General features: G+C 44.0%; 1 protein-coding gene across 1 annotated transcript in view; it reads left to right on the plus strand.

The window, feature by feature from the left end:
* LOC308298762 (GRAM domain-containing protein 2B-like) overlaps positions 1–13,618 on the plus strand; it is a 33,690-nt gene that overhangs the window by 16,690 nt on the left and 3,382 nt on the right. The window contains exons 10-13 of the mRNA XM_080742430.1: positions 1,965–2,060; positions 8,175–8,253; positions 8,932–9,021; positions 10,787–10,871. Coding sequence (XP_080598556.1) covers positions 1,965–2,060; positions 8,175–8,253; positions 8,932–9,021; positions 10,787–10,871 — 350 coding nt within the window. The remainder of the gene's footprint in view (positions 1–1,964; positions 2,061–8,174; positions 8,254–8,931; positions 9,022–10,786; positions 10,872–13,618) is intronic.

Here is a 13,618-nt window from a genome sequence, read left to right on the forward strand (position 1 = left end):
GTCCTCAGACCAGCCCTACATCGTCGCTTCCAGTCATCCCGCTTCTCCATACATCAGTGTTGTTTTTGACAGCAAATCTTGATTTCGTTTTAGTCATAGTCTTTTGAATAAAATGTCATTTAGTTTTAGTCATAATTTAGTCACCTGAAAAGTTTTTGTTTTAGTAAAATTTTAGTCGACTAAATATCATGAGATTTTAGTTGACTAAATCTACAGTTGATTTAGTCAACTAAAATGTATTTTGGCAGGCCTTGATGACATCGTAATGACTGATTTTACACTTGGTTGCATGCTGAAAATAGCCGATCTACAAGCTTGTGAACTTGTAGATCTGCTATTTTCAGCAAGCAACACCTGAGAGCAACTAAACATAAAATTACTTTCTCCTCCACTAGTCCCTCCCTAACGTTTTAGTCTAGTTTTTATTTTGTTGATGAAATTGTCAATATATTTAGTCTTACTTTTAGTCATCACAGCGTGGTTTTTATTTCGTTTTTGTCTGTGAAAAAAACGCAGTTGACACATTTTTCGTCATAGTTTTAGTCGACAAAATCAACACTGCCACACATCCTGCCAGCTCCATGGTGCTTTGCGTTCCTGCGTCTTTCACGTATGTTATTGTGGGGCGTCCTCGCCCATGTGTTGGTTCCAGACAGCACCAATTTACTGGCTGGCAGATCCTGATGCCTTTGGCAGTGACCGGCGAGTCTCATTCTCCTGGCTGCACACTACCGTCTGTGTGTTTCATCAGTGTGCATCAGCCTGAGATTTAACCTGAACGGAACCCCCGTTATTTTTTTTCCTCCCCCAAACCGAACCACACGCGTTGGAAAGGCTGGTGACGTGAGTTCGCGCGGTGGTGTGTCCCTCGCTGTTTGAACAGATCTGAGATTAAAAGAACCACTAAAGTGTCATTATCAAGAAGGGAAGAGGTTATTGTAAAAAGATTTGCGTGTTCCAAACATGCTTGTTTTCAATGAGGAGCGGACGGCGGCTCGTGCCTCTTGGACCCAGAAGTCTAATAACTACATAATGACGTCGGACTTAAAAAACGAATGTCCTATGTCCTTATGACTCTGTTTAGGGCCTTATGACAGAGTTTGGAATTTAGTGCGTGTTCCTTCCGCACGCTACGTCCAACCAGGGAAACCCCCTGATAAGAAGCGGCCTGCTCACTCCTCATGCACTGAAGGAAGCATGAGCTCAGTTCAGGGCTCTCATCCCCAGGTTGGCAGAGGGAGAGCAGAGCCCAGGATTACAGTTTAGGGGGCAATTGGCACTGGGTGAAACAATGGGTTACAAAAATCATGGGATTAAAAAAAAGAAAGAAAGTTGGACCAAAACAGTCCAGTCGTTTTAATGTTGATTTTTTGTCAGCGTTCCAATTTGCTCAAGTGACACAAGTACTGTTTACAGACCGTGTACAGTCTCGCGTGGTCTCGCATCTAGTCTCTAGTCTCTCGCGTGGCCAGACTGTTGCCTCCGCGATTTGGCCAAAAGCTCCCGGCATACAGTCTGGCAAACCGGAATAGAAATGATGAGTGCGAGATAAAGCGGATGTGACGCAACCGCTCCCTTGGTGCAGTAGCAATAACATGTCCTACTGGAAGCGTTAACCTTTCTTTATTTTTTGGGGCATTATTTCGTCTTTCTCTGGTGTTGTTGGTGTTACTTCCATGATGTTTTCAAACGTTTTCTTAAACTAAACACTCATAACAAGAATATGCCGCTCGAATGACTTTGTCTGAGCTATTGTGTTTCTGTTATGTTTCCAATGGGACTACAGTTCAGTGCAGCAGCGGCTACTTCTGATACTCGCCGTTCGGGAGCTGCCGTTCCAGACTCTATATAGCATTCGAAGATTGTGGAATAGTTGTCTGGGTATGCGAGACTATGAAGATGTTGACTCTAGCTTCACGCTGATGGAAGTCTCACCTTGTGTTTGTTCTTGTGTGTTTGAGCAGACTTCGCAGGCCTGCAGGACCAGTTCCTCAGCACTATGAAGAACGGAGAGATGTCGGTCCATGCAGACGTTCACCTGCACACCCCCAACCACAATGGTACCCTCTGCACCTTCACTGTTTGGGGCGAGGTTGTGAGCTTGTAGATCTGCTATTTTCACAATATTAATCGGGAACCGAGACAAAAATGTTATGCCTCAAGATACTTTTCAGGGTGGGATGTCCCCAGTTCAAATATGACTATTTTGAGGGGTCCCTAGTTCAAATATGTTTTTTTTTTAGGACGCCATAGCCTGAAAAGTTTGAGGATCACAGGCATGGACACACTGATTGCACAGTGGTAGCATCAACAAACACACACATATTTACCAAGGGTGAAATCATTTTCAATCAAAGAGAGCCTGTATGTTTATGTTCCCTCAACCAGTCATGGGAATTATCCTTCATTTCGGTGTTTGAATCGTCTAGTTCGTGTTCACGACAAAGATCATTTCAAACGATTTGTTCAACGATGCGATGCAAGAGTGTGGTCTAGCCCAGGGGGTCCTTGAGGGGGTTCCAGGTGGTCCCCAGCTAAATGTTGAATAATATATGTATATGTTCAACTTTTATTGACATTCTTGGAAAATGTTAACACCATAAATCTTGTATGGGGGTCCTTGCCACAAAACCTTTTCAGATGGGGGTCCATGGCCACATGCACATTAATTTAGGGGTCCTTGACATTAAAATGTTTGAGAACCAGTGGTCTAGCCAACACCAACTGGGGACTCCTGGATCGCTGCCCTCCACACTCTGCTATCTAACATCATGGTCTTGAGCTCTACAGTGTTGTTAGCTAAACCCTCCACACTCCACTGTGAGGGTCCATGTCTCATACAGCAGTACTGACTCCACTGTGAGGGTCCATGTCTCATACAACAGTACTGACTCCACTGTGAGGCTCCATGTCTCATACAACAGTACTGACTTCACTGTGAGGGTCCATGTCTCATACAGCAGTACTGACTCCATTGAATTATCAATAAACGGATGACTCTTGAGGTCTTCTCCCATGTTTGATTTCCACACTCTCCTCATCCCATGCGAGGCATTCCAGGCAATTGCCCTCCGGACACTTTGAGAAACACTGGACTGAGCTATGGTTGCAGTGTGCTTGCTGTTCCCCTGGGATTATAATGCATTATTACCCGGCTCGTTTGGGAGCTTGATTCTGATTGGTCGAGCGCTGAAATCAGCGGTGAATTATGAGCGTATAATGACCGCTCCGCTCTATAATTCACCGCTGCCTAATCAACGGCTCAGAACAGCTGCTGCAGTCAGGATGCGCTGCGTGAATTTAGTGCCGTATCCAACATGGCAGCCATGTAAACAAACACACAGCGTCATTTACAACTAAACGTTGCTCTGAAAAATGTTTTAAAAACCATTTGAGGCGAGAAATAGACAACGCAGTAACAGAACATGGATTCTATTTGATCAGCACTTCCTTGTTTTCCAAGGCGACCGTGTTGCGCTGGGGGGACGCACTTTCAACCGTCTGTAAACAAGGAAATACCTTGTTTTGTTTTTAGTTTTGAGTCAAATTAATAAATGTATGTATTAGCCAGGTAATAAGTGCTATAAGGTCTTGCTGCTTGGTCATTATGGCTTATATGGACACTTCGGGCTGATAATTCCCCTCGGCTCCGCCTCGGGGAATTATCACCCCGTCGTGTCCATATAAGCCATAATGACCGCGCAGCAAGACCTTATCGCATACTTATGACCAGCACTTATAATTCTTTGCAAACCTTGCTATAAGTTGTCATTTATCATAAGCAGCCTTATACATGCATTATAGTGCATTATAAATGTGATGTATGATGCATTGTAAACCCAAACTTTAACCCATTTAGAATTGAGGCTGATTCTAAAAACGCTCTTAAAAGTTTTCAGAAAAACGTTTATATCGTTGTTGTCGGGTGGAAACCTTGTATGTCCAAAACCGTTTTTTTTGTATTTATCATTTTAACACTTTGAGTGCCAGGGCGTCATATGACGTCAGACACGCACTTGGCAATGATGCCAGAAAATAATATTGGCGTCATATGACGCCAGATGCTTTTTTTTCATATTACAGTAGTACAGTGTTGGATCTATGCGGTAACCAAGATACAGCCCTTTTGGACGATGGGACGGTCGTCATGCATGACAATTCAGTGGCGTCAGTTCAGAACAAGCTAAGGTATGGCAACATGACTGGTGTCTGGTGAAGACACCAGTCATGTTGCCATACCTTAGCAACAGGCACGATGAAAAGTACATTTTTATTATTTCCCCCTGTCAAGGTATGGCAGCTGCATACCCCTGCCATACCCAATTGACGCCCCTGCATGACATCACACGCTTATGTGACCAAATTCAAGCATGCTGATTGGCCGGTTCCCCCCAGAAACAAGGGTCTCAAAGAGTTCAGTGACTTTTACCGTAACCGGACACACAGCAATCAGAGGGAGAGAGAGATATATTGAGAGAATGAGCTAGAATTAGTTATAAAATCATTAGATGTAGTATTATTTAGAGAGATAGAGATAGAGAGAGAGATCGGAAGGTAGAGGTTTTACCTAGGAGGAGTGGGGGAAGGGAAGGGCTAGTTTCTTTGTAGGTTGGGGGCGTCCATTTTGTAAAAAAAGAAAAAGAAAACGCCGTCCCAGTTACCGGACCGTTGCTCCGCTGATCAGAGAGCAAGTCATGGCCGCACATGGAGACCAAGCAGGCAGCCGAACCATGCCCCGTGGCCGTGGACACCAAGCCCGCAGCCTGCTGCTGCCCAGCGCCGCCACCGACCATAATCAAAACCCGAAGCACCAGTTGGACTTTCGTTTGTTGCTGCGCGGCTGCGTTTGGGACTTGACTGAGGCGACGCGTGAGGATGAACGGTGATGCCGTTGAACGCTGATGCCGGCGATTTGAAGAGAATTCTGTGTTTTTGCTGCTGTGTCGGGGGAGCCAAGGAACGTCGCCAGCCATCCACAGTGGACGGAGGAGCTACGGTGGTGATCCGGACCGGAGGCAGGCTGTTTGGAGCAGTGTATCATCTTACGGCGCCCACCGGCTGCACCGATAGGTATGGCCCCGGAGAGCGGAGTTGCAGCGGGCGCTAATACAGCCAAATGAGGCCGTGCGTGGACTTAGCCGAGGAGGACGACCCGGTCGCTGCGGTGCTGTCTCTCCCCCTGCCCTGAAGGAAGCACTGCTGAGGTGTGCTGCGATCAGCGAACCGGGTAAGCATTATAAAGCTATGCTTTTTACGTTTCAATATGTTCTATACGTCTGTCTGTCTTTCAATGTTATATGAGATCAGTGCTGTGTTCTACCTGTAATGCACGTATACGGCGTCTGCTGTCGGAAAATAAAAGGCAGGGGCAGGTAGGATTAGCCCAGGGGGTCGCTGGAACCTCCATAGCACCGGGGACTACCCTCCACACCTCGCCCGACTTGGGACACCCTTGCAGGCACGGCGCCGCCAGGCGCCGGCCTCTATACCTCCGTGATGGAGGAACAATAAAATATGAACGGCGTCTGCCCTCGTGAACCTTTCAAAGTAGCGTATTTGATAGGGATTATGTACTATAGCGTCTGCCCTGGCCAAACGAATAGTAGCTGATCGTATGCCCTCAAAAAAAGTCTAGAACACACCACTGTATGATATGCATAAAGTGTGTTCCTGTGGAAATGAGCCATGAATCTGTAGGTCTACTCTAATGCAAGCTTGTAATACATTCTTCAATCAATCAATAACCGATGTCAATAAGCCTGACCTGCTATTGTTTTTTTTCCACGTAGGGTGCATTTGGTAATATACAATTCAATTCAAAGGAGCGTTATTGGCATGAGAAAACATACGTTTACATTGCCAAAGCAAGTATCACAAATACAATAAAAAAAACAGTTGAAAATATACAGTTGGAGGGGGTACAGCATTGTTCAAACAGAGCTATGTCGCATTGTCATTTTATATATATACAGGGTACAAATAGCAGCATTATTTTCCTCATAGTACATAAAGGTATCAGCTCTGTTTCATACTGTATGTGCAGTAGGTCTAGATGTCAATCCATGGTTTGTAGTAGGTGTATGAAGTTCCTCCAACTTCTTCCAGTAAGAATACATTTCTTTATAGTTTAGTTTTTTATTGTGTGTGTATACCTAGATAGATAGTTTAGTAATACAATCAGTGTGTGTGTGTGTGTGTGTGTGTGTGTGTGTGTGTGTGTGTGTGTGTGTGTGTGTGTGTGTGTGTGTGTGTGTGTGTGTGTGTGTGTGTGTGTGTGTGTGTGTGACATAATAATCTATCAAATCGATCTCAAATCTGTATCAAATTTGTATCAAAGCAGAGCCTATAGAATTCAGTGGCCACGTATATATACATATATACATTTGAAATTATTTAGACTAGTGAAAACAGCCGATCTACAAGCACACAACGCCTCGCTTGTAGATCTGCTGTTTTCACTACTTTTGTGCGACAGCCTTTGCTAAAGAACATACAAATTATACAGAAGCACGTTCATTTAGTATTTTGTATTTATTTCTATCATATACAGGGCCCGTGGAGTCTGACTGGATGGAGGAAGGATGGGAGCCCGATCTGCAACCAGACCAATGACAACGCAGAGGACAGTATGATGGCGGAGATAGCGAGAGCGGAGGAGTCAGGCATAGGTCATACACACTGTAGGTTCGCTGCCTGGACCAATGTCACTCTAGGGGAGCTGAAGAACTTTCTGGGACTTCTCTTCCTCACAGCTATCGTTCACAAGCCGGAGATTGCCATGCAGTGGTCAAAAAAACATTGCCATGCCGTACTTTCCCAGAACAATGGCAAGGAACAGGTACCAGGCCATTTTGAGGCACCTGAGGTACACACACACGCACGCGCACACACACACACACACACACACGCACACACGCACGCACGCACGCACGCACGCACGCACGCACGCACGCACGCACGCACGCACGCACGCACGCACGCGCACACACACACACACACACACACACACACACACACACACACACACGGTGAACAGTACCATCTTTGACCTTGATTTGTGGTGCCTTTGACTCCTGAATGTTGGCTTGTTGAATGCCTTTTTTTGACTTTTATATTATTTTATTTATTCTTTACTTGCTGCACATTTATTTTATTTTACTTTTATCCAGTTATATTTTATTTTTGTGAAGTCATATTTGTGATTATTTTTTTGGAAATATTTGTAAATATTGTTGAACATAAATATGTTCATGCTGGATGTGTGAGGTACTCATCAGGGTTAGGGTTCGATGTTGCCATAAAATAAAAGGTTGACATCGCTTTTCTGACTTTTTGTCTTCCTGACCTTCTAGACCAGGTAAAAACACAGTGAATTCACAGTGCATAGTTCTATCAAAATGTAAGTCATTTCATACTTTTTCACTTTGCCCCCTTGAAACTAGACGATGGTACAATATTTTTTTCACTTTTTTTGCAGAAAATAAAGTAGGCATGCTATTCTTTCTGTCAAGGGTACTTGTGTTCCGTTACCATTTACCAATTTGTCGCTATGGCTTCCTAAAGTTTTTTTTCTTTGAACTCAAATATCTCAGAATCTAGATTTCTGAGGTTATTGACTGGTTTGCGCAGTGCGCACTCTCGAGCACCTATCTCCAAAACCGCTCACCGAAATCACTCCAAAAAATTTTTGGTAAAAAAAAAAATCCTCTTTTACCAAACCTCCCATTTTTGTTCCGATGTGAATATCGGATCATTTTCAATATATTCCCTGGAATCGGGGCAGAATGAATGGGACCTAATGGTGGCACTGGTAAGGGACGGGGGCCAGGGGGGGCTGGCACTCAAAGTGTTAAAAACGATTTAAACTAGTGAAAATAGCCGATCTACAAGCTCACAATGCCTCACATCCGCAAGGCGCTGTGTGCTTGTAGATTGGCTATTTTCACTAGTTTTGTGCAACAGTCTTGTATGATGAAGCAGGGCTTTACTTTACGAGAAAGAAAACGTTCAAATTTGAAACTTGGAGATACAAGGTTTCTGCCCCGACAGTGACGAAATGTCGCTATACTGTAGCAACAAGAACACTAAAAGGGGTTCCCGGTCCTGAAAGGTCTAGATACTAAATGGGTAAAGTTTTACCAGGTTTTCTAATCTTTTCATTCATGTCTTCGTAGGGCCGGTGAAGACTACGCACAAAGACACATCTGCACAGCCCATGTCTCTACACACCCTCCTGCTCATCTATTTATTCTTGTGAGTAACCTTTTATTAGTATTCATTATCATGTGTTTTTAGATACCAGACTGTCATAGCACCACTCTAAAGTAGGGATGGAGCTTTAATTGTTATTGATAATGAGCACCTTATCAATCCTGCTTATTGAGCCTGGCTTTTATCAAGCCCACTCTTTAGTGTTTTCTAATATTTTGTGGGAAGATGCGAGATGACAAATTCTGAACAGAACTGGTATCTTTTTTTTGTATTGGCCAGTTGTTGTGACTGTGAGTTTGTCTATGAAGATGACAGTTGACTAAAGTAACACAATATTAATATTTAATATCATTAAAACAATCATTCATTAGTGTGCAATGAGAGTTAAATGGCTTTATATCATGGATAGTACTGTAATAATGTCTTGATCGCCTCTTGTCTTGATTGTTTAAACATCATGGGCCAATTGGGCCATCATCATGTGCTGCTAATGCTATGCTTGATAACAAGCTTGATGTAGCAGGCCCTTGCTCCATCCATACTCTAAAAGACCATTTGTGATTTTGTTTTCTCATTTATTGTGTGTGTGTGTGTGTGTGTGTGTGTGTGTGTGTGTGTGTGTGTGTGTGTGTGTGTGTGTGTGTGTGTGTGTGTGTGTGTGTGTGTGTGTGTGTGTGTGTGTGTGTGTGTGTGTGTGTGTGTGTGTGTGTGTCTTTCCAGAGTAAGTGTTCTGCTGGTGTCCTCATGTTACATGGCCTTCAAGATCGTGGCTCTGGAGCAGAGACTAAACTCACTGGTGTCCATGGGAGAGTATGTATTCAGTTTATTAGACCCTCCAGAAAAATGTCATTATTCCATCGCATAATGTCCCACATAATCAGCCAAATGCCATAGATTATGCCATAGATTATGAACGGGTACACATTATTGTGTATCATTATTTTATGCTTTAACTATTGAAAAATAGCAGATATACAAGCTCACAGCGCGGCACCGAGTGCCGCGCTGCGAGCTTGTAGATCTGCTATTTTTTGAAAAATCTTGAAAATTTGAATTTTGACCCGATTCTATAAGTGTCTTTTGAATCCTTCTAAGATTTTTTGAAAAATGTATGTTTCTATGTCAGCAATCTGGCCAGCCATCGTCAAAGAAAAGGTCCTTTTCACTCAACTGGAGCTTAGTTAGTCTGTTCTTGAGAGACTACTATGCCACGGACCCCCATCTCAAAATATTTAGTTCCAGGGACCACCCAGAAGCAAAATTTGAGTTACAAATGTTTGCTTTGAAAATACATATATTCAAAGATTTGCACACATTTTCACAACTTTTCTCTGGAGCAGAGACTAAACTCACTGGTGTCCATGGGAGAGTATGTATTCAATTTATTAGACCCTCCAGAAAAATGTCATTATTCCATCGCATAATTTCCCACATAATCAGCCAAATGTCATAGATTATGCCCGTGTCACATGTTTTCAAAAAAGGCTGCATAATCGCATATATCCACCCTCATATTTCGGAACTACCCGCATATTCCACCACATAAAATCACATTAACCCCTGCATATTCCGCGTAATTCACAACTTCGCATTTTTTGCAACTTACTGCATATTTTGCATGTCACATATCTCGCTACTTTCCGCAATTTCACCACATAAAAGCACGTAAAACCCTGCATATTTCATTTACCATTTATAACATTTACCGTGTTTTTCCGGAGGCTCTAATTTATTCATGTGGCGTATGTATTTCATGAGTAAGATGTTCCTTTTTTTACTTGGGCCAGCAGAGCACGCAATTACTGCGTTCGGTCGCGTATCTGTCTGTGTTTACGCCTGTAGCCTATCAGGGATCAGTATTCTTGGCAATGTCACCATCAACAGCCAATGAGGGGCCAGCTTTCTTGGTGACGTCACCAACGACAAGTGTGACCTGATGTATAAATAAAGTTGCGTTCTGTTGGCGCACAAGTAGGCCATACATACAGTACAGTACATGGCCACGAATGCACAAGACACAAGTTGGCACCTCGACAGAGTGCAGTCTTGTTCAACCTATATTATTCATATAATTGGTCCTCACTAATGCTCATGGGAAAATAGCATCATCAAGCATATAACTTTCCAAGAATAAAAAGCCTGCAGTTTCTATTAGCTTGGATTCCCATTGATTATGTCACTGGTATGCAGGTTTCTGTCCACAGCCACAGAGACAAAGAACGAGTAGACAAAAATGGTGGCATATTTATTATCATGAGCATTAGTGAGGACCAGTTATATGAAGAAAGGTTGAAAGTGGATGATGTCGTGAAATAGAAAGAAAAGAAAAAAGATTTTAAACGATGTAAACTGTAATTTTGTCCAATCTGTAGGCTATGATAGAGTATTTATATTTTAGCATCACTACAATTAGTCAAAACTGTCGTTATATCCTGTAGTAATTATTTTATGCTGGATAAAACCATCAATATCCCAGTAGCATTTCATTGGGTGAAGTTGTTACAGTATATCGTGTAGGCACAGCAAAAGCGAGTGTGGATGCTAACTGAGTCCATGTCCTGCTGTCCTGCTGTAGGAACGTGGTGAGGCACAGGTCCCAGGCTGACTTCAACGCCCAGATGTATGGAGAGCTGTCCAGCAACCTGTTTAAGCTAGAAAAGGTTTGTTACATCAACGTGTCTACTAAACGGTTGCACTGTCTACCAACCTGTTAGAAAAGGTTTCTTAGGGCAAATTCACACTGCGGTCCCGGGTGCGCACTGGAGACCACTTGGCAGATGTGATAGTGTGAAGGCTGCGTACTGTTCCCCCGAAACACATCACCACACCGTACCCGAGACCACCTCGGGAGGTGGTCTGGAGTCCGTTTGATGCGTCCTCGGGGTAGTGCACTGCAATGTGAAGCCATCGATCCAAAAACAAGGAAGTAGACTGCTGTAGCAACCTTGCTGCTAGGATGAAAATAACAAGCATTGGTCTGTAACGTCACTATTAAGACACCAAGGATGCACCGGTGACGTTACTGTTATACGATTACAGGCAACGTCACATTGTGATGTTTCAAAGACAGTCACCACACACTGTTTTGGTTGTGTATCGTTGTTCTGTTGTTATTACAACTCAAGATAACGTCAAACACAGTCAAACTTTAATATTCGCTCTAAACTCTGACAAGATTCTGTGACAATGACATTCTACAGCAGGGCTACTCAACTTGAGATGGCTCAGGGGCCACTCAGCAAAATACCAAAAGTCCAAAGGGCCGCAAGCTAAAAATGACGGTCCTATTTTGGACGTTTACATTGATTTTGTACAGTACACAGTCCACAATTAAGGAAACGCACAGAAAACAGCCACATTTCCATAAGCCAGGCCAAACCTCATTGAACCAAAAGATTGTCATGGATGGAATGATGAAATTGATGACATTTGAATTTTTTATCAAATTAGGCTTTATTCACAAAATGTGAAGTGAAAATGAACAGTTCTGGTTCAACCTTTTTGTAACCTCCCCTGTGTCTGGGTATGCAAAGCTAGTAAACTTTGGCAATGTAAAGGTATGTTTTCTCATGCCACTAACACTCCTTTTCATTAATAGGACAGATTTAAAATAAATAAACGTTTATACTTATTATTCAATCACTCAAACCCCAGCATCCCTATTCTTGGGGGACATAGCCGATCTACAAGCTCACCACAAGATGCATTGTGAGCTTGTAGATCGGCTATTTTTGGTGAAGAGAGTTATTGTATGGAAAAATAACTCAAGTACAGTTCAACTCCCCCTCAGATGCACTGTACTTGTAAAACAGTTTGATGCTTTGAGCTTTGTAAAACACAACAGCTCGTTGGAGGAGATTTGTGTTAATAAGCATAGTTCCTTGGCTGCAGCGCGATCTGTTGGAATGCTTGGACTGTCGGTGCCATAGAGTTATAGTCGGAGCTGACTGGCGGAGTCGCGGAGGGAGAGACAAGCAGCGGAGACAAGGGCTAGGTCTTCATTAGACTGAAACATGACAATCGCGGGATTCGCGGCCGTTCATATCGCACGACCGTCATGCGTCTCCGCTCCAGTGAGCCCGACTGTGGTTGTCTGCTGCAAAATCTCCGCATATTTGTCTGTCTGACTGTCTCGTTGTACTGTAGCTCTAGTGTAGCCGCCTGCATCTCTGCGGGATGGTGTTTTTTACTGGTGTTTCAGTCCGAGTGTGGGGAAAGGGTGCGTTCGGAAATGCGCACCGGACTGCGCGGGCGTTTATCGTGGGCTTGCCCAGGCCTTACGGCCTGGGCATAAATATAACGATTGCATTCACCACGGCTTCGTAACTCGCGCGGCGCTCCGCCGGCCGCGCGGCCCTGGCCCGCTCTTCGCGGCCACTCGCGCCTGCGGCGCTCGGGGGCGAAGAGCAGGACCAAGGTCCGCTGGCCTTCGCGCCGCTTGCAATGTCGTGGACAATAAAACGAGCGCACCCTTTCATACACTCTGACTGAATCACCAGTAAAAAACACTCTCTCGCATCTCTGCACTGCTACTGCATTCGCTTCCTGACTCTTATCCCTAACTACGGAGTGCACTGAGGGTCAAACATCACCGCGTTTTGCGTTAACTTTGACAGGCTTAGAAAAATCATATTTTTTTTGGCATGATCATGACGGGCCGCACAGACATGCGGAAAGGGCCGCATGCGGCCCGCGGGCCGCGGGTTGAGTAGCACTGTTCTACAGTATATCTCCCAAACCCCATTGTCAACAGCGCCCCCGGGAGGCACATAAATGCCATTACAGTTGAATGAAGTGTACTCCAGGGAGTCCAGGCACAGGAGAATTTAGGCCAATGTGAATGCTGGTCAGCAGGGACCAGGCAACTGTTTTTGGGAACAGTTCGAATCAATCGGACCTCAGTGTGAATCCGCCCTTACTGTCTTACTTCTTATTGTCTTCCAACCTGTTCCTGCTAGAAACGGTTTGTAAAGGTGACATTTACTGTCACATCCTGCTGACATGCATGGAAGGACAACAATTCTGTTTTTTTCAGTCGGACCTTTTCCCCCAAAACCAAGCTTGCAACCTTTAATAATTCAATATGACTAGACGGGCACTCAGACTCAGAAACGATGCAAGTTGGAAATACATGCCAATCGTGTAATACCCGTTATACCTGTCTGTCTGTCTGTCTGTCTGTCTGTCTGTCTGTCTGTCTGTCTGTGTCCCTTTTATGTGTATATATGGAGAATGAGATGTATGTATCTGTCTGTCCCTCCCTTTTATGTGAATAAATATGGATTCCGTGTCAGGCATTTTGAAGATCTGCTGACAGAATTTGAAGTCGGTCTGGCCTGGCCCATATATGGGCATATCTGTTGGACTGGCCCATATATGGGCATATCTGTTGGACTGGCCCATATAT

This window comes from Nannobrachium achirus (assembly GCF_963921795.1).
Source record: "Nannobrachium achirus genome assembly, chromosome: 15".
NCBI lineage: Eukaryota > Metazoa > Chordata > Actinopteri > Myctophiformes > Myctophidae > Nannobrachium > Nannobrachium achirus.